Here is a 25767-nt window from a genome sequence, read left to right as displayed (position 1 = left end):
TTTCATGTACTCTTGAGCCCAAGCCAAGTTTAATGACTGCCCACTGTGCAATCCTGTGCATGTTTAGCCAGAAAAAAATTCCTACAACTCCCAGCATGCCCCAGCCATGGTGGCTGGGGATTGCTGGGAGTTGTGGGACTTTTTTCTGTATGGGATTGTGTCCTTAGTGTTTTTATTAGTATAAACTTTACTGACCATCAATGAGAAGTGCTTTAATATTTCAATCGTTCACCATTTCTTGCAGGTGCTTGAAAGCTGGCCTAACTATTGACCCAGTAATTGTTGAAGCTTTCTTGGCTAGTTTGTCCAACCGTCTCTACATCTCACAGGAGAGTGACAAGTAGGTTATCTTATTTATTTATTTATTTATTTATTGCATTTATACCCCGCCTTTCTCCCTCTCGCAAGGAACTCAAGGCGGCTTACATTATCCTCCTCCTCACCGTTGTATCCTCACAACAACCACCCTGTGAGGTAGGTTGGGCTGAGAGTCTGTGACTGGCCCAAAGTCACCCAGTGAGCTTCCATGGCCAAGTGGGGACTAGAACCCGGATCTCCCGGCTCCCAGTCCGTCACTCTCACCACTACACTACACTGGCTCTCTGTGTGTGATGGCCATTTATTTTTCTTTCTTCAGTAAGAGCTGATCTGGATGTTGCTCTTCCCTACTCTTGTAATTAAAAGGTGCAACTAAGATTGGGTGAAATGTTTTTACATACACACCTGTGTCTTCGTAAAGCCTGATGAAACAGGGTTGACATATCTTGCAGAGCTCTCGTGTGACCACGTGCAGAAGGTCTATAAGATGTGATTGTCAGGCATTTATTTTTGCTCCTTTCCCTACTTGGTTTCTTTAAATAACCAGTAGGGGGGAAAGACTTCTTTATAAACCCTCTTGTTGGCTAAATGCTGTTCAGATGTTGCTGGTGTTGCTGGTCTCCCTGGCTATAAGTTGTAGTGGTTTCCTTTGCAGAATCCAAATAGCTCCAGCATAGCCCCTGGAGCTATTTGCACAATCCTGTTTTGAGTGGAATTAGTATTTTACTGTGTTTACAGATAATGTGTGCAAGGAAAATTAAATGATAGTTGGAGAGGGAGGATGAGCCATGGGATTTTTTGTTTTTTGTTTAGAATAGATGTAACAGTGATGGGTTTGAATGCAGGTGGGAAGGAGCCAGAGATGTTGATGATATGGTAGAGAAGAGGGATAATGGTAGGGGAGATGGCAGCTAGGCCCTGGGAGGGGATACGATCAAAGGGGCATAAGGAGGGGTTAGACGAGGATAAATAGGGTAGTCAGCTTATCACATGTGGCAGGGGAAAGAAGAAAGGCTGGAGGGATGTGTTGGAGAGCTCGAAGTGGGGAAAAGGAGAGAGAGAGTTGGAGAAGTCTGGATGGATTCAATTTTAACATTGAATGAGGAGGCAAAATCTTGAGCGGAGAGCATGGAGGAGTAGACCTTGGCAGGGCATCAAAGGGAGAAAAGAGGCACTTGGGATTCCTAGAGCTGATGTTGCTCAGGGAGGTGCAGTAGTGTTGTTAAGCCAGGGAGGTAGTAAATGAGAGACAGAGAGAGCATAGAATACATTTATAGTGGACAGAATCAGTACAGTCTTCTGTCCTCCTCCAGAGGAATGTGAGAACATCAGTCGGGATACCAAGTGGAGGGAGTCAGGAAGGGGCAAATAATTCACTGGGAGAGTAGAATTGCAAAGAAAGCCTAAAATTTCATCGAGCAGCAAAAGCATAATTGGTTTATTATATGGCTGTGACTCTTAGCTGATTGATCAGTTAAATTAATCAATTAAACACATTCTGATTGACAAAAAATGCCCTGGTTAATTGGGCAGCAGAGTTTCATTTGTGACTTTTTTTACAATACAAGTCCTTAAAAAAATTGTAGGTGGCAAGCAGCATCTTGGGAGAGGCATTTCTTCCTGTGAAAGAGAGGGAGGGAGGGAGGACTGCCTCTTCTAAGAAGATTCCTGTGTAACACATGCATGTATCATCTCAAACCAAGGGAAAGTCTATATATTTTTTCTTTAGAATTACTTTGACCATATGCAAACATTAAACAGATTTAATTGATCAGCTATAGTTTATACTGAATTCATAGACTTCTTTAATTCAGTGGCCAACCTAATTTATTACAAGTTCGCTCTCTATATTAGCTAAAACTTCCTCATGTCTGTTCCTGTTATGCGAAGTAGAAACATCCTTTTTTTAATGGTGACCCAAATGCAATTGCGTTTGTTTGTTTTTGGCTTAGGGAAGCCCATCTAATTCCTGATCACACAATCCGTGCCCTGGGGCACATTGCAGTGGCACTGAGGGACACACCAAAAGTGATGGAGCCGATTCTTCAGATCCTTCAGCAGAAGTTCTGCCAGCCACCATCTCCTCTTGATGTGCTCATCATTGACCAGCTGGGCTGCTTGGTCATCACGGGAAACGTAAGGACAGACGAAATGGTTGGGAGCCTGTCAGCTGCAGCTAATATAGTGTGTTGCTATGGGTGTATGGTGTCAGTTTTCACTGAAGGCTCACAAAACTATGTTATAAATGCAACTGGCACATCTGTTCTGTATGCTTTATTCACATTTTGAACACAATCGCTTTTCTCAGTTACTCTACCCCACCCCAGGATTGTCCCCATAAAGATGGGGAGTCATCTCCCTACCCAGTTTTGGCCACGTGTTCCATGGGTACTGGGTGAGGTCTTCTGATGCTTGGCTTGGACATACATGGCCATTTGACAGGTGACAGTGGATGATGGGAACTAGGGTTCAGCAATAGGAGCAGGCTGCAGGATGAGAGCAGAGAAACAGAGGTATTAAAAGGGGAAACTTGAGGTTCCCTTGTAATGCTAATGCTGGGCGGGGAGGGGCACTTGCAGGGGAAAATTGGAGGGGAATGGTTAATCCTTCTCCCTGCCCACCAGTTAATTCTCCTCTGCAAGTGCTCCCCAACAATTTTAAATTGTTGATTTTTCCAACCAAGCACCAGAACAAAAAGTGAGCCTGTGTGTTTCTTTATGGGTTTTTACCCAGCATTAACTCCATTTTTTATTTTCATTCAGCAATATATTTACCAGGAGGTATGGAATCTGTTTCAGCAGATCAGTGTTAAAGCAAGCTCAATTGTGTACTCTGCGACTAAAGATTACAAGGATCATGGATATAGGTAATCTTTACTATACTTGTTGCCTCACTGGAATGTAATTTTTTAAAAACAAAAAGTTTTGGTTCTTGTATTACAAAAGTTTGCTGGTTCTTCCAAAAGCTACTAGCGCTTAATTTTCTTGTCTAGAAATTGACACTGACCTATAAAACAAAAAGAGTATCTCCATAACTTTTATACTGGGGTGTTTATGATTCTAGCTGAGCCAAGTGGAATAAACAATAATTTAGGCTTCATTCTTACAACTCTCCTGCAGCAGTTAGAATAATCCTTGCAATGGCTTTGTGGCTGCTGGCAAAGGTGCCATGTAAAATCCAATGTCTCCTTACTTTCTCTGCATTTGACCTGTGAATTCCTAACCCTCAGAAGCATAGGTTGGGGTTCTTTGAAAAATATCTTTGGCAAAGTCTTCCTTTGAACAACAGACCGCCACCACCACCCATGCCACATAACAAACTGTGTTTGACATTTCTTTGTTGCAAAAATGGCTTGCCATGCAGTAAGGAGGACTGATGTTCCAGAAACGCAAATCTAAAGACCTCTAATCAGGGCAGAACCATCTACACAATCCTTTATATCTTATGTTTAAGTGCATCACATTTGTAGAACAGCTTCAAATATGTTAATCATGAAGCTCTGAGGCTGTCCGTGACTACATAGGAGTATATGTATATAAAATGATCTTGCTAGATGTTTGCATCTCATTCTCCTGGAGCAGTCCAGTAAGGAAGAAGGGCTTTTGTATCCTTCATTTCACTCAAAACTGGCTCCTAAAGCAGTGAACAGTATGAAAAATCCAATGCTTGTATCTTTCCTGCCACAGGTACAATTTGATCCCTTTTGTCACCTGCAGCATTTTCTCAGTGGAAAACTGTTTCTGTTCATTCTTCTGTTGATAGCATTTTTTTTTTCCTTCCAGAAATGGTCATCCTAAATGCATGTTGGCAGCAGCAGGGGCAAAGTATCTAACATGGGCTGGGTGTTGTTTAAGTAATATTTTAAAAATGCTTTTCAGATTCTGAAATCCTTTGCAGGTGAATGTGTCACTACTTTCAATAAATCTTTCATGTTATTGCCAGCACTTGAATTAGAGAAAATTGAAATTGGCATTCATGCAATTCTAGTGGAGATGAAAACAGGAAATATTTAATCAAAGGGCTGACGCTTATGATTTTTCCTTTTCTTTATTGTCTCTCCCCCTCCACCCACCTCTCACTCATTTTTCATCAGGCACTGTTCCTTAGCTGTTATTAATGCCCTGGCTAATATAGCTGCAAATATACAGGATGAACACCTTGTGGATGAATTACTAATGAACTTGCTGGAACTGTTTGTACAACTTGGGCTTGAAGGAAAGAGAGCCAGTGAGAGGGCAAGTGAAAAAGGTCCAGCACTAAAGGTAGGATGTCAAATATACAATGCTTTTTGCTGATCTTCAGAATAAAAGCTGTTTAACTGTACACAAGAATGTGTTTAGTGTAAACAAGTTTTAATGGGATTTGGGGCTAAACAAGATGTGGCTTTCGGAGATCCATCACTCGATCTCTCATTATTTTAAAGAAATTTAATGGTAGCTGCAGTGGGAGTGGCAGATCTGATCCAGACTACGGTGCTGTGGGTGAGCTGGGAGGTATTTAACCTGTATTGTCTTTCCAGTGAACATTGTCAGCTTGAGCTGTCTATTTGCCTTGTAGACAGGGATGTATGAGAAATTCATTTTAGCTCATCTTTGATCAGGATTTAACCAGTTTGCACCTTTTGAACACAACATGGACCCAATGTGCAGTCAAAGTCCGTACATTTCCAAGCTTGCAATGTGATTTGCGGACCAAAAAAATGCATTCGACACCATGCGTACATTTGGAAAATGTGCATGAAAAAATGTGTACTTCTGAAAAATGTGCACAAATACGCTTTAATCAGTGGGAGAAGAATGTGTATATTTCAAAGATGCATACAGTTGATGCACACATTTGGGGAAATATGTGTGAAAATGTTCGTGTGAACAGAAAAAAAACCCCAAAGCTTGCAATCTGATATGGACTTGTGTTGGAGCAAGCTTCGAGATGGAATTCGGAGAACTTCAGCGAGCTGGAGGTTTGCTTATTCACACCTCCCTGCTTATAGGGCAAACTATACTGGTACCTGTATGGTTTGCCCTCTGGGACAAACAGGTTCTGGGTGGGGGGAAGGGTTTCAACTGGAAAAACTGTGTAAGGGCTAAAACACCTCCCATAAAACACCACTGGCTAATCAGACCCCCCCCCCCCCCCGTAACTGTTATTAAACTGGAAAAAACCCAGCAGGAGATCTGATTACAGATGTCCCACTGTCACATCTAGGTGTGCACTTAAGCACCCTTAACTGTGTACTGATTGCAAGCATTAGCTAAAGAACGTGCACCTGCTTTTGGCAGAGCTGCCTCAGCTTTCAAATGTTAATGAGATCTCTGTTCAGTTTTTGTACTGGGCGAATATAAACATCATATTTCACCCATGTTTTGGCATAGTGTCCTCAAAACGTTAAGTTCCAAGGGAATGGTGGAGTCCCACAGCAAGCCCTAAAGGGACATGCTGACTCTGAGGTTGGGGAATTGGCTTCCAGAAAATGGCTGTGAAAAATGTGTTTTTCACTGAAAAAAATTCTGTGTCTTTGAATGGGGGCAGAGTTAGATACAAAAATCAAAATCCCCCCCCCCCAATAAATTGGCTAATAAAATCTAACTTTTTGAGAGAGGTAGATCTGGACACACTTTACAGCATCTCGTCTGCCACAGGAAGAGTGATAGGGTGATGTGTTTTAAAAGGGTTAGAAAATGACAGTTCAGCCTAGACAGCTATCCTAGGAATCATACAAAGTAGTGTAAGGGAGCTCATGCTTTGTGGGAAGGATGTAGCGGAAAAATAACGAGACATTTTTTAGCACAACCTTCAGGTCCTACCATTTCTTTGTGGAATGAACAAAGAGTCGAAGTTGTTGTATGGACATAGTATCACATAAGACTGGGTTTTAAAAAACACTTTTATTAATTTTATAATTATTAGAAACAATACAGCATAACCAGAACAACAGAGTACGGTTGGTTTTTAGTTGTCTGGTCATGCATAAGTAGGCTGTTTTAGTGGGCAAGCCACTCTCTGCTGTAGAAGCGAAAGCTGCTTAAACAGATCTCACTGCCAGCAACTAATTTCATTAAAAGGAGAAATGAGATCTGATTGTGGAGCCAGACAAATAGGCTCTGTTTGCAGAGTTTAAAGTAGCTCTTTTTCGAGCTGCTTCTGAATGGGTGTATTTTAGCCTTGGCTCATGACCTCAAAATTGGATTTTAATAATGTTAAAAGTTCCTTTTCTATCAGAGAGCTTCAGCTATGGGGCTGTATAGAGATGATGATGATGATAATTTTTATGGGACCTGGTAATGTTTTTGGGATGGAAAAGGACCTGCCTGCTTTAAACCAGCCTTTGCAAACCTGGTGCCCTCCAGATATTTTGGATTACAACTCCCAGCACTCCTGACGATTGGCCATGCTGTCTGAGGCTGATGGGAGTTGTAGTCCAAAACATTTGGAGGGCGCTAGGTTGGGGAAGGCTGCTCTAGAGTCTTTGAGTGAGATCTTTCCTATCGCCTGCTAGAGATTGAAGCTGGGACTGTCTACAGAAGCTTTGGTGGTTTACTTAAGAGATTTGGGGTGCAATCCTATGCCTTTTTAGACAAAAAAGTCCTACAACCCAGCTATGCTGGCTGGGGCATGCTGGAAGTTGTAGGACTTTTTTCTGTCTCAACATGCATAGGATTGCATCCTTAGTAGCTTATGTAGATGGATGGATGGATGGATGCTTTATTGCTTAAAGCCATAGGCCACCACAATGTACATTAAAAAAGGAGAAAAAAAACAGTACAGTACAGTCACATATTTGTATATACATAAATTCACACATCCAACAGAATCATCCCCACTAGGCTGTTTGGGCTTTGGCACGTCTTTTCCTTGCTGCCAAGGCAAATTTGCTACCTGGACAGTGGTAAAAGCATCAGTGCCAGAAAGAACACATATCTGTTCTAAGGGTGGTCTGTTTGAGAGGCACTGGGGAATGATGGCGAGACGTTTATGCCTAGGATGGCCATAGAGAGGACATCTTAATAAGTAATGAGAGACATCCTCAAGCTCCCCAGACCCGCAGATACAGAGTCTCTGATGGACTGGGGTATTGTCAAATCTTCCCTCCAGAAAGGCAGAAGGCATGCATTGTAGACTCATTGTAGACTTACATAATTAATATTATGTAAATATTAATACTTGACATAGGATTCTGGTCCTCTTTTGTATGTTTTATGTTTTACATACAGTGTGAAGGATGTTTTTAAACAATCCTTTGATTAGCTTTGGGTAACCACTCTGCAAAAACCCTCAGCCGCCTGTGCGTTCAGGAAGCTGGTGAGTGAACAGGGCAAGCAGGGCAGCTTACTGGGCCCTTGCGTATTTGAAAACCCCACCACCTGCCTTTTTCCCTGGTCCTAATCCAGCAGGGATAAATTGCTGTTTACCCCATTTTTTAACAGTAAACAGGGAGAGCTGCAGTAAAGAGTAGGAAACTAATGGGGGCAGGGCATGACCCTGCTCGTTGTTTGGTGAAGGGTGCCTCATCTTGATGCCACACAAAATTAGCCTAGAAGGGCCCTGTGGGGGAGCTGTGGGCAGCCGGATTTGTGATTCATGTAAGTTCCTCTTGGGCCTGCAAGCGGCGTCCCTCTAGGGGTCAGTAATGACCCGGTGCTTGCACAGGAGGAACCTTTCCTTTTTTTCCCTTTCCGCCTTATTATTTCCATATTACAAAGATCTGAATTTCTTGATCTGCCACTGGATCTATCTTGGCAGACCTTGTGTTTATGAAATATCATTTAAGATAGCGATTACATGTGCTCATGTAGATTCCCACCTCTTTCTGTAGGATCCAGTGTAAGCTTTTGCTCACACAGACGCACGTTTTTGTGACATGTAATTCTGTGTGGACAAGATGCTAAAGCAGAGCTGTTTAGTTTTACACATTAAAATGGTTTGATTTTTCTAGATTTTTTCAAAGCTGTTCAAACATCATTCTCTCCCCCCCACCCCCTTTTTTTCTTTCTTAGGCATCTAGCAGTGCGGGGAACCTGGGAGTCCTGATTCCTGTTATTGCTGTGGTGAGTGTTTAAGCCAAGTTATTTGCTTTCCTGAAGTAGAGCATGGTGTTGTTGGGAAGCTGAATATTTTGGGCAATAACTGAATGGTTGAAATATGTCAAAGAATGATCAGTTAAATTTTTCTCCCTTATTGTGCCAAAAGTAGAAGACAATGAATGTCTGTTTAATGATATAACTTCAGATAGATATAATGATATAACTTCAGACAGATAGATATAGTAAACAGTATCTATCTAAATACTTAAGGACGTACTGAGAAAAATAATTAGCCTCCAAGTCAGATAGATAGATATAATGATATAACTTCAGACAGATAGATATAGTAAACAGTATCTATCTAAATATTTAAGGACGTACTGAGAAAAATCATTAGCCTCCAAGTTCCATAAATGCAGAGGCGTGCAACTGAAAAAAATAGTGCCCACCTTTAGGACTGGGGGAAACTCCCCCAGGAAATAAGGAATAATAGTCCTCATTTTAGCAGCACTGCAGAAAGTTTCTGGAAAATGCAGGCCCTTTTTTTCTTCTTGAAAATGTTATGTTTCCTAATGCAAAACCCATCAGGGAAGCTCTTAGAGGCTCTTTGTTATAAATAGACTTTTATTTTAGATCTTTGTTCTCATATTAATATTGTGCATGAAGTTCTTTAGAATGGATTGCGGTTATTCTTGCTTAAAGTCAAAACTGTTTTCTTGACGGAATGCTTGACAGTTTGACAAGCTGTATTTACTTAAAGTGAAGCGCTTCCAGTGACTTCATGGGAGAAAGTAAAGGGGCCAGAATGAAAAGCCATTAAAGTGGGGACAAGGCTGACCTTGATGTTGCAGTTGACAGGGCTGGCGGCTTATGTCTCCCCCCCCCCCCCCATGAGTTTACAACATTGAAATCAATAGAAGCCACTGATTTCTATGTGGGGAAATGAAAGATGCCTAGAGGAAAGTAGGCACATTCCTCAGTAGGAGCCCAATGTGAAGGGAGGCAAACTGAAATAGACCCATCTGTTACCTGCTCCCATTAGATTAGCTGTGCATCTTGTGTCACCTTCAGAAAATGCTCATGCTTTTGTGCTCTACAAAACACTGCTGGGCTTTTGAAAACCTAAGGTCTGTGACATCTGGGAGGACCTGAGGTTTTTAAAGTGTCAAGTATTATTTATTATTGATTTGTTAGCAATATCTATATACCACTTCTCATTTTAAACGAGCGAAGCGCATGCAGCAAATTTCCCCCACTCTGCCAGCTGTCATTGATAACCACGTGGGTATATCAGAGTTCAGAGGAAAAGGACAATAGGTCTTGTGAACCATGAGGCCAGTTCAGTCTTCCCCAACTTGGAGCCTTTCTGATGTTGTTGCCTATGACCCCTATCATCCCCACCCAGCATGGCCAATAGTCAGGGATGATGAGAGCTGTAGGCAAAAACATTTCTAAGGGCACAGGTTGGGGAAGGCTGGTCTAGGTGCATCCTTCTTTGAATATACCAAGTTATTATATATGAAAGAGTGTGTGAGAATCATGGGAGGAACTTTCTGAGACAGCATGGGTTTCCATGCCCTATTGCAACTAAGCCTGCAACCAAGCAAAGCACCTGTAACTAAAACAATCCCATACTCTTTCCCAGTGAACTCCTGCCTTCACTTCCCTCCTTGTCTTCTGTTTCCCCTAAGTTGTGAGTGATCATGCAGCCTGCTACGGCTTTTAAACAACATTCAGTCAGGGGATGGCTCAAAGCTTGCCTTTACCTGGTGTCCAAACTTAGTCCCCCTAGAGTGATGTGTGCTCAGAATGAAGTCTGATCACAGTAACTCTGGTTATTTTTTTATACACCTCTGTATTTGTTCTGCCTGGGAAAGAGGTTTCTTTATTTGGGCTGGCTTGTAGATAGAGTATTATTGCTTTTCAGAATTGTCACCAAGACCACTTCCTTGGGCGAGGAAAAAGTTGTTTGCATGAAAGACTTCAAAATCTATACTTCACTTCAAACTATTTTGGTGTTTGATCTGGGATTCTTTATTCTGCATCCCCCCCCAACCGTTATGTTCTCAGTAAATACTGTTATGAGCTTTAACAGAAGTTAATGGTTAAATTAATGGCCTCTAAACCAAATATTTGGTTTTCTTGCACAATTTATGATGAACATGACTTCCCAGCTGCTCTTGCATGTGTTTTTCTGTGCAATGTTTTTTAGCTTGTTAGTAGGAATTGATCTTTGTTTCAGAAAAAAAAAATGCTATTCAAAACTATCACTTCATATACAACATCATCAAATATACTAATAATAAATTTAGGTGTTGAGTTAGGATGGCTCGCTGGAACACTGAACAAGAACACACCATACTGCAACATTTTGTTGAAGGGGCTTCTTGTTTTTCATACAAGGGGATCATTTCAGTGTGTTTATTATTTCTTACATTTGTCCGCTGACCAGTAGCTGAAGCTCTCTGGGCAGGTCACAAAACAGAGTTTAAAACCATAATAGATAGCCATCTTTTTACTAGATACATCAAGTTAACATTTTGTTAACAGTATTTTTGGGCAAGGACGAGTGGTAAGATAGGAAGTCTGAAACAGAGTCAAACCATTAGTCTCTCTAGTTCAGTGCCATCAATTGGCAGAATCTCTCCAAGGTTTCAGATAGGAGTCTTTCCCAGCCCTACCTGGAGATGCCAAGGATTGAACCTGGGAACTTTTGCAAGTATAAACTCCCCACTTTTTATTTGGATACAGGAATTTGTTGGGGAGCTGATCACCAAATACATAAAGCAAAACAGAAACTCGCATATTCTTTACACAGCTCAGTGTATGCATTTTGTACATGTTGTCCGTCCCCCCCCCCCCCCCCCCGGCTTTAAGTTACTACTTGCTTATAAAGGTTTTGATCCTGCTTGCTGGATGGGGTTTTTCCTTCCTCTTCATTTTGTTTATTTAATACAATTCTTAGTCACCTTTCAAAACTGCTGTCTTCCCAAGGCGGCTTACCATATTTTTCCTGCTGATAACTCCCTAGATAGATCATTAGAAGACCCTTCAGAATGCCTCTCAATATGATGTTGGTGGCTGCAGCTGGAGAATAGAATCAATTAAAAAACCAGGAATCTACCTAAAGCTCCTTTGGATCCAAACCATAGTTTCCAGTTATATAGACCTTCGTTGTGCATTAAAACCACTAATGGTTCTGTGATTGTTTTGAAGATTTTCTTGAATTAGCATTGGTTTGAATAAAAACATTGTCACATTGAAAGGAATGTTTCAGAAAGAAAACAACTTAACATCAGCACTTGTACATACTGAGCATATTTTGGCTAAACGTAGAGCATCTAAGCCCCCGTGGTTTCAGTGGGAGAAATTCAAGCAAATGCTTAACTCTTAATATCAAAATGTATGGAAGAAGGGTTCAAGTTTAGTTGGCAGGAGCCCACCATTTTCTTATACAAAAGGCACCTTAAATTGGATGTTTGACAGAATTTTCTGTATGATTAGACAAATAATTACAATGGCAGAACTCCAAATTACATTGGCACTGAAACAAATAAAGAAAATCTGCATGCGGTAGCCAAATTTTGGATTTTAACACAACCCTTTATTATATACGAATGAACTTTATAATCAGGCTGATAGCCACAGAGAGACGGACATTTTTTATAGCAAGCATTCTTATAATTTCAGCATACATTCCTTCAAAAGCAAAGTAGGGAGCAGTCTTTGCATCTGTACAAAATCGCTTCTACTGCAGTTTGTGACCAGGACCTCTCTGGGATGTGTACATATCAGCACACCAGCTTTGCTGTTCAAAGTGCAGATTTGTTGTTCTTCAAACAGGTCATGTTTTAGAGTGAAAATAGATCCATGCATTCTTACAAAATAGTATTCTGGCACATCTGGACTCCTAAAATAATGTTGCTGGAATTGTGTTCTTTCTGTTAAATCCCAAACTGAGAGATCTCTATTTTTTTTGTGGTCTTTGTGCCACCCCTTAAAGCAATTTGTGGCTCTCCAGATTTTTTGGCCTCCAGATGTTTTGGCCTACAACTCCTATCAGCCCTAGTAAGCAAAGCCAATGATGAGGGATCATGGGACTTGTAGACCAGAACATCTGGAAGGTCACACGTTTCCCAACCCTGTTTTAAAGTATGCTCTAAATTGAGATGAATTTTCTTGATCTATTAACTTTCAAAAATCCTTTTGTATAGGAAACTGGAAGAACAATAATTTGATAAATTCTAGGGACTGATTTTAAAATATAGTCTGTTTGAAAGTGGTTGAGTAAACAATGTAAGGTTCAGGCTCTGAATTCTGATTGTACTTGTGCATTTCAGAAGTAACAGTAAATCCAGTTAAATGAAAGATGCACAAACCCATTGATTGATAATTCTGAATCAGATACTGGCAGTGTTGTAGCTTAAACCCTGTCCATAACCCTTCATAGCTGAGATACATGTATTAGGCATTGCACACTTACTAGGAGAGGGGCCCCATCTTGGTAGTAGAACACCTGCTTTGCACACAGAAGGTCTCATGTCCAAGATCTCAGGGAGGAGGTGATGGGAAAGACCCTTCTGTCCTTGAGACACTGGAGAGACACTACCAGTTATGGGCTAGATGGACCAAGGGGTCTGATAGTGCAATCCTACATGTGTCGACTCAGAAGTAAGTTCCATTGAGTTCAATGGGGCTCACTCCCAGTTAAGTGGGTATAGGATTGCAGCTTTAGTGAGTTTAAGGCAGCTTCCTGTGTTTAACTAAAACCAGTCACCCCATTTTACACTTTCTCCTCCATTTAGATTACTGCTACATTTCATATGGTGATATTTTTTCTAGGACTGTATCACCTTGCAGTCTTGGACCCCAAGTTCCAAATGTGTCAAGTGTCCCCCCACCCCCAAAAAACTTTTTTAGGCTGTTAAGATCTTCTTATGGTATTTAGGTAGCTAAGTGGGTAGCCTTCTCTGCGTTGTTATCACTCAAGCTCAGGTTATCTGCCTAGAGCAGCCTTCCCTAACCTGTTTCCCTCCAGTTGTGTTGGACTGCAACTCCCATCATTCCTAGCCAGCAATGGAGCACACCAGTTTGGGGTAGGCTTAGAGGGAATCATATATGTACTTCTAGGCTTCTGCTTATTCTTTCTTCCACAGACCCTTGTGCTTTATACAATTTGAAATGCAATCTAAGTTAATTTCCTTATTCAGTATTCCATGCGGTTCTCATCAAATTTTAATAAACTCAAATTATTCTTCTATAATTAAAGTTTTTATCTCTTTTTGGCCAATGGGAAAGATCCATTTTCAGTCATCTGAAAGCTGCATATTGCTAATAGTTTGACTTTCTAAAGATCAATGAAGCCAATTATATTCACTGCAGGTGGCATGAAAATGTTCCCCAAGATGCATGATTAATGCCACTGGCCTCCATGTTGCTTTTGATGAGATGGAATGGGGCATTTAGTACTTTATGGCCACAATTATCCTTACAAATTGTCATTAAATCATCTTATCGTTGTGGTTTTTATTTGGGTGTTGCATTTTTCATCTGATAGCACTTGTGACTTAACATGATGCCCAAAATTCTGCATGTAAAAACAAATATATTGAAATGTATTAACATTGCCTAGATGCATTTTTCTTGAAAGCTCATCTCTGCTTTTAAATCTTTTCTGGGTTGGCAACTCTGCCCAAGAAAAGCAAGCAGCCGGTGCGGTGCTCATAGATGAGGATCATAAAAGGACGGTCAACAATAAAACGAATTTGAGTGGACAGAGGCATGAAGCCTACGCTGGTCACCGAGGCAGCCTCGGTGCCTTCTTCATTCACCGTGATAGTCCCTTGATGATTGAACTGTAAAAAGAAAGGAAAAATTATGGCACGTCGACATATAGAAGCAGCACAATTACACGGATCAAAGCACCTGACCAGATCAGGAATCTATAACCTCTACTCCAGTCATCTCTGTGTCTTCAATTTCAGGCTGTTTTTGAATTGTTTTCTCTTTCTCTCCCAGCCAACACCCGCAAGGCCAGAGAAGGCTTATGGCAAGAGGTAGCTGGATTTCCATTTGTGCTGGCATTTACTGACCTTATCGATGATGATTCTCTCTTCTGAGATCCCAGAATAGTTGCTATTCTGGGTGAAAAGCTCATTTACTCCCAATGTTTTCAGATACTCAATTAAGTCATAGCTCTTCTCCAGTTTAAATTTAGGCAGCACTACTTCTCTTGTTCTGGGGAGAACAAAATAATTGCATAAGCTTTAATTAACTCAAGCCAACATTGTAGAATTCAGAACAGCCCCCCTCCCCCCATGTCTGCAGTGTTAAAGGCTATTAAATAGCCTTTATACCATTCTGTAGCAGGTATATCTCTCACAGTGTGGACAATTCTTCTGTGTATGTTAGACTACTTTGCGATACAGTCCTATTTAGGGCTGTAATATTTAATCATTGAATTGGATAGATCAATCGGTTAGAATAGATCAACCTTTTGATGGATGAAAAAAGGTGACCCCGATTGGCCAGCAAATTTTTTAAATAATATTTAATTGTAAAAACGTATGTATGATGGCCCTTTTAAATATCTTGGTTCTAAGCCGTTTAAGGCTGTATATGTAATAACCAGGATTTGAACTGAGCCTGCAAACCAGTTATAAAGGAGTCATATGCTTTAAAAAAAGGGGGGAGGGGGACTTTTGCCAGAACTTTGGCATCTGCATTCTGTAACAGCTGAAGCTTCCAGGTGCTTTTCAAAGGCAGCCTTGTGTAGAGCATGTCCCAGCAGCACAGCCTTAACGTAACTAAGGCATGTGCGGCCATAGCCTTCTTCAGGAGCAAACACAGTTGGTGTGCCAGCCTAAGTTGGGAAAAGGCACTCCTAGTAATCAACTGGTAATCCAGGAGCAAGGCTGGGAGAAGGGGTACTCCAAAGCGGTGACCCTGATTTCAAAATGAGGGCATCCCTGTCCAAAACCGACTGTATCCCTATTGCTGGATCGGTAGGCCCTACTGACTAGAGCACTCCTGTCGTGTTTGGCTTAAGCTTCAATCTGTTAGTCTTTTCCTGTTCTCAGGCACAGATTCAGTACCTCCACAGCCTTCCTAGGCTGAGACGGAAAGGAGAAAGATGAACATCATGTGCATATTGATGTCATCAAACTCCAGATCTCTGGATTGTCTCTCCCATTAGTTCATGTAGATGTTAAATAGCACGGAGACCCTGGGGTACACCATAACTCGGTAGGCATGGTGTTGAGCAGAAATTCCCCAGCATCACCTTCAGTAAGGACAGGAGGGTGGAGTTTTTGAACCCCTAGGCAGGGCCTGGAAGCTCTTCCAAGTTCCCTTGCTATTTTCTCACTTGTTTTTATTCATTGCACTGCATACCTATTCATATGCTTTTCTTCACAACCATAATGTCTAGAACCCCCCTCCCCGCCTGCTTTTTAAATAGAGATTTTCAGAATGCATACTAGTCAAAAGATTCCACTTGTGGTGGAACATGCACACAAATACAGCACAGCTTGATTATGGCAGTGTACGCAGCAATCTACTGTATATATCTTATACAGGCAATTTGTATCGTGGAGTGTGGGATCGTTCGGAAAGAGACCAAATCTATGGCAACATAATACCTGTTAGTCATGCTCTTCTGCCATCGCTCCACTACCTGGGGAGTCAGTTGCTTCTCCAGCTTGTTCATGCCTGTGAGCTTATGCGGCAGTACAATTAGCATGCTGATATTTCCCACATACGGCAACTGGAGCACACCACAATCTAGCTCGTTATCTACAGTAGCCAGGAAATTGGCTTTCGTCTGCATCATGGGAACTTTCACTGTCTCTTTTTCGTTGAGGCGGAAAGTGCGTTTGTATGTCATTTCCACTGGGAACTTGTTTTCCCAGGTTCCTGTTAACACAATAAAAACCTTATTGCAGAACTCATTTTACCATACAGTACAATTAGCTGTCTGAAGTTATGAGAACAGTATCCTGCTGACTTCAGAAGTTCCAAGAAAGGTTGCTTTCTTGCCCTTCTTTATTGAGGTGGCCCACTTTTTTTCTTTATAAAAATGTTTAAATGAAGGTTACAGAGTAAAATATTTAAAAACTGGACTTTGCCTAAAGCTTCGGAAAACTGTAATAAACATGGGACCAACACTGATCATATTAAAATACCTCCTTGTATACAGCTCTACCTAATCATGCTTAGAAATAGGGATCAGCTGATGTACAAGGCCTCATGTTTTCAACAGCAAACCTGAATACATTATAAAGCCTTTCTGTGAGAGGAAGGTGGTGTATAAAAGCGCAGACATGTGCTCGTGCTCATTTAATTTATGGAATCCACTTCCTCCAGATGTGGCAATGGGCACGAACTTTAAAAGGGGATTAGACAAATACATGGTGGTTATCAGTGGCTACTAGTGAGTTTTAATTTTGTTTTGAGTTGCCTTGAGTCTCTTTTGAGAAAGTAATCTAAGAAATAATAATAAAAATAATAGTAGTAGTAGTAGTAGTAGTAATAGTAGCTATGTGCAGACTCCAGGTTCAGAGGCAATATTCCTTTGTGTAGAGAGTAGTTTGGTCTGCAGTTTTAGGCAAACAGACCGAATTTGTACTTCCCAGACTAATATAAGGATTGAAACACAATTCTCCTTTGGGTTGCTCACTGCTTAGAATTTTGTGATGTAGTTCTTGGCTTAAAAATTGCATACAAAACTGCAGGTACTGGGGGAAATTGAGTATGCAATAAGTGCAAATTTTCATGCGGTTTTGAAAGGGAAAAACAACTACAAAATGATGCGAAAATTAGATGGACTTGCGTTTGAATACATAGACTAGAAATAGATTGATTTGTCCATCCCTACCTCTGAGTATCAGTTACTGGGGAGCCGCAGCAGAGGGCTATTGCTTGTATAACATGCTTGTGGAGTTTGCTTGTGGGTCAAACTAGTGGTCTATCTAGCCCACCATCCCATTTCCCACAGTGGCCAGACAGATGCCCACTTTGGGAAATGGAATGCTGACTAGATAGACTTTTGGTCTATCTAGCAGAACTCTTATGTTCTGATCTTTATTCAGAAAAACAATCTGATAAAGTTTCACATTTGTCAGCTGTGCCTTTAATCTTGGTATAAAATGTAGTCTGAAGACGATAGGATTCTATCTGTTCATAATGGATAAATGCTGAATAAGCAGCAAACTTGGAAGGTGCTGCACCAAAGGGAGCTTTTTCAAAAGTGGAATCATAGTAGCTAATATTTATGATAAAAGGAGCGGATGTTACTGTTCTGATGCTATTGTTGGAATCAAAGTCCAGCATGACAGAAATAGTGTTAGAAAGCTCTTTAGACCAGGGATGCAAGTCTTTAAAATGTGGGTTCTGCTTAGAATTTAACTCTCGGGGTTAGTAGCTGGTTCATCCACTTGGAAATGGAACCAGTTCATAGAAACTGGGGTTAAACTCTTATGACTGCAATGTAACTTATATAAATAGGGGTCGGGGGGGCGGGGGGAATACCATGATGCAGAGCAGATGGTCTGCATGTAGCAGACTTCCAGTTCGGTCCTCAACATCTCCAGTTAAAAGGGTTTGGATAAGAGGGCTAGGAAAGTCCCATTCCTGAGATCCTAGATCACCTCTGCCAGTCAGAGTAGACAGTACTGGGCTAGATGGACCAGTTATGGAATTCCTTCCCAAGAGAGGTTAGGCTCCGTCTCTGAGCACTCTTAGGTGGGTGGCAAATTCATATTTATTCCACCTGGCTTTTAGTGGTTTTTAATGTTGAGTTTGAAGGTTTTAAGTCTGCTCTTCTTAGTTTTAATACTCTAGTTTAATTCTTTTATAGTTTCAATTGGTATGTTGTTTTTGTAAACCTCCTTGAAGGTCCTTGTTAAGGTTGAAAGGCAGTGTAGAAATGTCTTCATAAATAGATAAAGGGCTTGGAGCACTTACAAAGAGGCTAAATTGATTGGATCTTTTAGTTTAAAAGCAAAACTTTGGTGGGAGATTAACAAGATTATTAATTTATGAATGACCTATGCAGAGAGAACCTTTTTTTTTTGTTTTGCCCTCTCCAATAATATTAGAATTCAGATTCACCCAGCGAAATTGATCAGGGCAGACAAAAGGAAGTTCTTTTTCACACTGCACAATATGCCACTCTGTGAATTTTATGAATAGGAAAGTGAGATATACGTTTAATGGATGGATCAGTTCTCAGACCTCTTGTCTTAGGTGCTTGCTCTCCTACCATATAAGGTGCCCCCCCATATGGCTGGAAACAGGGAAGGAAAGGAACCAAGGACCCCTCCTAATGGACGTCCCCATCAGGAGATATACTGTAAATAGTTGTTTGTTTCCTTGAGTTGCCTGGGAACGACACTTAGACCACCCTGGAAAAATCTGTAACTTTTTGGTGGGGGACTCTCCAGAACGTCAGAGTACAATTTTGATAAAGTACAATTTTGATGGAATCAGTCTAGCCTATGAATATGCTGTGAGCGAACTTATTAAGTGTATCAGAAAGCATTAGGTGCTGCCCTCTGATAAATACTATGCAGTTTCTTTCTTGCTCATTTCTTCACTTAGGTTGCAGTCAAGAACACATCTGGGCCTTGAACGTTGACTTAAATGACTTGAGCATAGTGTATCATAGAGAATAGCAGCTCCCATATGAGCCTCCCCAGACTAGTCAAGATCTGCTTAGGGGGTCCTGCTTAGGGTTTGTCATCCATGCAATATTTGGTCCATGAGTGCTAGAGCAGAACCTTCTCTGTTCTAGCACTGCAGTTATGCAACCCTCTTCCTAAAAGACCACCAGGTTGTACTGCAGGTAGTGGTTTGTGGGGGGAAGGTTAACTTCCCTTGCCTCCAGTGCCATAATCTCCACTCCGTAGCGACTGGTATTAATATTTTTTTTAATGCAGGAGATTTTATTCATGGATCTACCCCACCATGTCTAGTGTGGTCCTTAGCCATGTGATGTGGAAAACCCTAGAATTTCTCATTCAGGTAATGACTAACTTTTGGTCTTAACCGGCAATATATGCTTTAACAGCTGGTTTTCAGTAAAGCTGGCCAAAATAGCATGCTTAATTGAATTGAATAAGGGTTAGTTGTCTGTTTAAAGATAAGAGGATTGCAGTTACCCAAACCGAGGCTGACCATGATCACCTGCAAAGCGGTAGTTGATGCCTCTTTGTTGCCCTCTTTTTTTTTTCTTTTGATGTTAGCATTCTGTTTGGCAATCATATGCGATATATTTTTGGGAAAATGGCATTGCATCTTTTTGACTCTTTACCTTTAAAGTACAAGCAGTTGAGAATCATCATCAGCGTGGCGGGGTGTACATGCACGAGAGCGTCCCTTATTAATCCTTTGGTGAGCTTCGAAATCCGCTCATTAGCTTTAGCGATGAAGGTTGGGTCTGAGAAGTCAGCATGCTGAGCCTCGGCAAAATAGTACTTTTTCATGTTGATTTTGAACTCACTCAAGACAGGAAATTGTTTTTGAATGTAAAGATCGTTGACTGACCTGAGCGTGTAGCCAAAATTCCTCCTGAAGAGCCGGTGAGTGAGTTTGTGGAAGAGGTTGTGAATGGTCATTATTTCATACTTGGAGCTGGCGTTAACAAAGACTCTGAAGCCCAAAGAAGCTAATACTTCCTCCTGTGTTTGACCTCTCAGTCCCAAAGAAAGCATAGCCATGGCTGTGGAAATGCCAACTGGAGCCAAAAGGATGTTTTCTGAAGAGTTGGTTTTGTCCTTCAGACTCCGATAAAGGTTGAAGGCAAAGTTTGCATTAAGGATATTGAGCCGCTGTATTCTGGTTTTCCCTGGGAAAAGTTCCAGAATGTTCCCTTGTTTGACCTCAGGAACGGTATCTGCATCAATTACGTCAGAATAGTCTTCATATTCACTTAATATTTTATCAAAGTCAATGTAGTCTTCCTCCTCCTCTTCTTCAACACTCAAGACATTGGTCACTGTATTCTCTTTATGAAACTCGGGCGAGAGATTAAGAGTTTCATTGTCGTGGAGCCCACGAGGATCGACAGACTGAGCTTCGCTGAGTTGTTCAAAATGCTCGTGGAAGTCTTTGATTCCACATAATGCAAATGTTACGGTGAGGGAGAAGAGAGCAGAGCTGAACAGCAGGTTCATCTTGATGAGCCAGGAACTGGAAGGTTCAAAACATCCCAATTAGGCATTCTGGGACTAGCAGGCTTACACACATTTTTAGGAAGTATGTTTCCTTTATAAGTATACAAAGGCTAGCACTACTAAACACATTAGGACTTCTGAGAAAACATGCATATGATTGTGCTGTAACCACCATTCTACGTCGACCCATCTGCATTAGTGTGCTCACGCAGTGTAGTGTTTAGTGTTGGACTCAAATCCCCATTCAGTCACTACCTTTCATCTTAGGCTTATCTCATAGGGTTGTTGGGAGGATAAAAGGTTGGGGAGGGAGCCATGTACACTACCCCAAAGTCCTTGAGGAAGGGTGGGATAAAAATATAATTGTCCCAGTAGAAGAGTGGTAATGGTATAGATGAAGCCTTGTATAAAAGCAGAGAGCCTATACTTGTATGAGGTATAGTTGGTTGGTTTTCATCTGTTGATATTAACTGTTGTTCCATGTCTTAATATTTTGTTTTTACATTCATTATGATTTATATTAAAATGGAAGCTTTTGATCGTGGGTAACTTGTCTATGTGCATAGAATACAAGGAACCCTGAGATGGTGATGCTCTCCAGCTTGATTTTATTTAGACTAAGGTTTCTGTCCTATATACTCTTACATGGGAGTAAGTCCCATTGAAGTCAGGTTTATTTTGGAGCACACGTGCATAGGTTTGCAGTGCAAATGGATTACTTCACTGATGCCTTGGACTTGAGATTCTTGAAACATGGGCTTGGTGACCATCTCCCCAGCTGTTGCATTGAATCCTTGGCTCAAAAAAGATCTGCTGGTAAACTGATTCTCTTAGATCAGTCTCCCCAACCTAGTTCCCTCCAGAAGTTTCGAACGACAGCTCCCACCAGCCCCAGATGCTTTGGACTGCAATTCCCATCAGTGGTCAGGGATTATGCGAATTGTCTGAAGCATCTGGAGGGACTTGGGTTGGGGACGGGTGCCCTAGGTAGTGCTGTTCAGCCCCATCCTATTCTCTGTTCACTGGTTCCTGCTTACCTTAGCTACCTACAAACACTTCTCTGTTACCGTCCTACTTTTGCATGAGCAGCAGGCGAATTCTATACTTGTGGTTCTCTGTCACCGTTCCTGTCATCTTTCCTTGCTGCTACTTGCTTCTTCCCACTAGTTCCTACAGGAGACCTTTGCCTTGCTCAGGAGGGGACCTGATTCTGCAGCCACTTCCTTCCTCCTAAGGACCAATGCAGTTGACTTGTATGTTTTATTTAAAACCTTTACACTCTTCCTTTTCTCATAAGCCTCTGTGGCAACTTTAATAAAATCCATAGAACAACTCCTACATTAATGCCTACATTAAGATGGAAGAATTTTTTTTTATAAATAGACTCTGTAGGTTCCTCAGGGTATAACCCTATGCTTGCTGGCTGGAGAATGCTGGGAGTTGTAGGACTTTTTTTGTCTAAAAATGCATAGGATTGTAAGTCTAGTTCTTGATGCACTGTGGCTTGGGAAGGTGTGTGTTCCTTGCAGCTCAGTTTTGTTGTGATTGGCTGGTATATGGTCCGGCTTCCTCCAGTCAGCTGTACATAAGTGGTCATTAATTAATTAATTAATTCATTCATTACATTTATATCCCACCTTTTTTTCCTCCTTAAGGAACTCAAGGTGATGTACATAATCCTCTTCCTCACAACAACCCTGTGAGGTAGGGTGGGCTGAGAGTCTGTGACTGGCCCAAAGTCATCCAGTGAGCTTCGATGGCTGAGTGGGAGCTAGAACCCGGTTCTCCCGATTTCCAGTCTAACACTCTAGCCATGACACCACACTGGCTCTCTGGTTATGTGCTGTGGACTCTTAACGTATTGACTAAAATGAGTAACCTCCTTATGTTTCATGGGGATTTAGCTTGTGGAGTGTGGAAAGGAGAAGGATTGGGGTTACTTCTGACAGAATGCCACTGTCTCTGCTACCTTTATGTTGATTAGGCTGTACCTTGGAAGGCCTTTCTTTTATTGTAAGGACATTCCCTTCAAAAGAAGTTTGAAAACATTTGCAATATCCAGGTAAAAAGAAAAGGCTAAATTGCTGCATGCATTACTAGCTAGTCCATTGGCTAGTTGGCTGGCCCACTTTTTAAGCCTCCCAGCTCACTTGTTTGCCCCTCCATGATGCATCTCCCCCCGCCCCCCGTGCACTGAATCAGCTGTTTGTTCAACTGTGTGCAAAGTTCTATATTCCAGGAAAACAACAGCTTTCGTAATTTACAAGAAGCTTCCATATTTGTGTTAGCTCTTTCAGCAAAGTTAAAGTAGACTCATAGAAACTTAAAGAAAAAGTTGTGGATGCTGACTTTGTTTTTCAAATGGAAACTAGTACACAGGTGCATCTGTACATCGCCCCATTTCAGTAAAATATGCCTATAATTCCATGGCACTACTTGATTTCATGCTAGGTTGATAAACTTGGGGACATCCTAGCTCTGTTTAAATCAGACTAGAAACTGGCCGCCTAAGAACTGGCTTGTTAGTTCAAATCAATGTGTAAATTCAGCCCCACTGAGACCCACTGCTCTTTGTTGCTCCATATCCCCCATAGGGTTGCTGGGTCACAATGTGGCAGTGACAGCGGAAACCCCAGCTGGCAGAATCCCCCTGCTGCATACATCAGCCCTGTCAAAGTCTGGGCTCTTGACCTAACAACCGTATTCCCCCTTCAAGTCCATTGGTCACAGTCCCAGCCCTCACCCCCCTTATCCTTCCACTCCCTTCTTGTCCCTGTATCTGAAAAGAAAGGAAATTGGATTGCCCATGGTGAGGAACATAGGAATGTAGGAAGCTGCCATACCAGACCAAACTGTTTGTTCATCTAATCCAGTATTGCATACTCTGACTTGCAGCAGCTGTCTGGCAGATATCTTTCCCATCACCTGCTCCCTGATCTTTAGATGCCAAGGACCGAAGCTGGGACATTCTGCATTCAAGGCGTATGCTCTGCCACTCAGCTCTAGTGCCTTTCGAATGTATCTTTCTCCCTCCATGCCCCCTCTCAACCTCAGTGCTCCATCTCGTCTGCCTTTTCCATCATACATCATCCTTCCTGCATCCTTTTCCTCAAGTGTCCTTTTCTCTGTTCATTGCCTGCTCTGCTCCTTTCTGTCAGCCAACTTTTATCTCTATGCTCCCTGTCCCTTAGCTTCTCCACCTCCTGGGACCTCTTCCCAGTTCTCAGCATGTCCTACAAAGCTGCTCCTGTCCTTAAAACTGCTGGTGTCGTTTTAAGCCCATCCAAACTGTCCACTGTCTCCTCTTTTACAGAAATTTCCTTGCAAACTTTTGGATACTTTTGTTTCCTGAATAGTTGGAATGTTTATCAACGTTCTCTGCTATTGCATCAGCACAACCAATCAGTATTGGGGCTTCACTGCTGCAAGCACAATATAATATATAGATCAAGAAAAGTCTTCTAGTTCTGCTAGGGGCTGGGCTGTGACATAATCATTTCTGACTGAGGGGAACAAAGGTCCCAGTTTCAGAAGTGTAATGAGAACTGATGGCTTATATCCAATCCCAAGTATTTGGACTTGGGTTCCTGATAATTACAACAATAACTGATTTCAAATTTCTAAATGTGAAATTTAATTGGTGTTTTAAATTGGTGTCAGATTCCCTCTGCACAGGCCCCTCTTTAAGAGAAAACTAATAGAGCTTGGAGGAGAGGTGAATGGGGAGAGAAGAGGAGATTATTCCTTAATTTCAAATGAGATAGTTGAAAGTTTAAGAGTGAAGTTGGGCAGTAGAATATTTAACCTTGGAGCAGCTTCTAGGTGACATCCCAGGAAAAGTTAAAATCAATTCCGGCATGATATTTTTGTGCTCATGGGTTTGCTTTTTGAAGGGATTCTATGAACTCTCCAGATGGGGATGGTAGGAATTGCATTCTCCTGAACAGATCTGTGAGCAAGATCCTCAATTCCAGCGTGGTTCATCTAGGCTCACAAAAAAGTCCCCACACTATAATGTTTCCACCTGTAATGTTTCCATGTATGTACGCAAAGCAGTTTCCTAAAGCCTCTGCATTTGTACAGAATCAGTCTTGTCCTTCACTAGATCCAAGCCTATATTTTTGTTGAGGTTTCCTCTCCCCCCAAAACCTTAATAAATCTAGAGCAAAGCCCCAAGAGAAGCAAATACAAATCAGTAACAAAACCAATATTATAGCAACGAATTTCAAAATAATGTTGAAATTCAGCTTTGGAAACTAAATCTTCTCTTTACATATGCAATGCAAACCTACTCAGACGAGAGAGAGGCAACAGTTTTAGTCTTACAAATTCTTTGTTTCATTTTATTTCAATGGTCATTGATTCTCCATTGCAATAGAATTGACATTAACAAGTTGCAGGTGTGTTCCGGCTGCCTCATTACCTGACTTTGTCATCTTTTATGGTAGCTAATAACACCGCCCCCCCCCAATTCTCACTCCAGAAATACTTTTTTTTTAAAGTTAGTACATCTCCAAAAGAGAAATATTCCTTACCTCCTGTATTGCCAAACAGAATGCTTGCAAGAGAACCTCAAATAAGGCGGATGATAATGTTTAAATGTGAACTTTGGTGTTTGGGTACTTGCTAAAGTAAATAGGCTGTAAATCAATCACTGCTAAGCTTGTCTTGTCAGCCAAAATCCCTTAAATTGATGGGCTGATTTTGCCAGTTGACTTTCTGCACCCTTGCATGTTCATAATGTTTTAGATTTTTAGTTGTACATTGAGGGATAAAAAGGGGCTTTGCTTTGGCATACATGTCAACACTTCTGAGGATGCATAAAAGCTCTTAAGGTGCAATCTTATGGGAATGCTGGGAGTTGTAGGACTTTTTTTCTGTCTAAGCATGCATAGGATTGTGCCATTGATGATCTAGTAGGATCAGCCATTGTCACTGCATCCTCACGTTCTGCTGGAGTCACAGATAATTTTATTTTCTGCTGTGAGAAGGAGTTATCTGCAGTTGCCTCACATTGATGCCCAACAGAGGTGAATCATAAGATCAGGAACCAATGCATGTCCACCACACTTTTAGAATGGACTTTCCAATTTCATACTGATCTACAATCCTGATGCATATTGGTTCCATCACATCGGATAATTTCACGTTGATCTGTGCAGCGTGACTGAGGCTATGCTAGATGTGACATACAAACACATGTAGCTTTCCCCAATTCTTTGTGTTTTAGGGTTCCTTCACACAGAGCTTTTATC

At 41.4% G+C, this 25767-nt stretch overlaps 2 protein-coding genes across 11 annotated transcripts in view; one reads left to right on the top strand and one right to left on the bottom strand.

Annotated features, from left to right (window-relative positions):
- PI4KA (phosphatidylinositol 4-kinase alpha) overlaps positions 1 to 25767 on the top strand; it is a 150325-nt gene that overhangs the window by 23669 nt on the left and 100889 nt on the right. For all 10 annotated transcript variants that reach the window (XM_084819625.1, XM_084819624.1, XM_084819623.1 and 7 more), the window contains exons 15-19: positions 245 to 340; positions 2271 to 2454; positions 3081 to 3184; positions 4412 to 4580; positions 8313 to 8363. In XM_084819625.1, the coding sequence (XP_084675751.1) occupies positions 245 to 340; positions 2271 to 2454; positions 3081 to 3184; positions 4412 to 4580; positions 8313 to 8363 (604 nt within the window). The remainder of the gene's footprint in view (positions 1 to 244; positions 341 to 2270; positions 2455 to 3080; positions 3185 to 4411; positions 4581 to 8312; positions 8364 to 25767) is intronic.
- SERPIND1 (serpin family D member 1) lies at positions 12378 to 25080 on the bottom strand. Its single transcript, XM_084819638.1, has 5 exons — positions 25048 to 25080; positions 19651 to 20528; positions 15980 to 16253; positions 14432 to 14576; positions 12378 to 14194 (listed from the first exon to the last, which is right to left on the bottom strand). Exons 2-5 carry the CDS (start codon positions 20510 to 20512, stop codon positions 14003 to 14005), a joined length of 1473 nt encoding a protein of 490 aa, XP_084675764.1. The 5' UTR covers positions 20513 to 20528; positions 25048 to 25080; the 3' UTR covers positions 12378 to 14002.

This window comes from Heloderma suspectum, chromosome 13 (genome assembly GCF_057233095.1).
Source record: "Heloderma suspectum isolate Gila_16-S chromosome 13, 16-S_ref, whole genome shotgun sequence".
Taxonomy (NCBI): domain Eukaryota; kingdom Metazoa; phylum Chordata; class Lepidosauria; order Squamata; family Helodermatidae; genus Heloderma; species Heloderma suspectum.
This window is presented reverse-complemented; position numbering and strand designations above follow the sequence as displayed.

Bases quoted from the DNA above. Each gene is read 5' to 3' on its own strand.
- SERPIND1 (XM_084819638.1), bottom strand. From the start codon at position 20,512: ATGAACCTGCTGTTCAGCTCTGCTCTCTTCTCCCTCACCGTAACATTT. The intron at 14,577-15,979 runs GTATTATGTTGC...TGTTCTCCCCAG, and splicing joins CAGAAGAGCATGACTAACAG to AACAAGAGAAGTAGTGCTGC. The intron at 14,195-14,431 runs GTCAGTAAATGC...TTCTTTTTACAG, and splicing joins AGAGAATCATCATCGATAAG to TTCAATCATCAAGGGACTAT.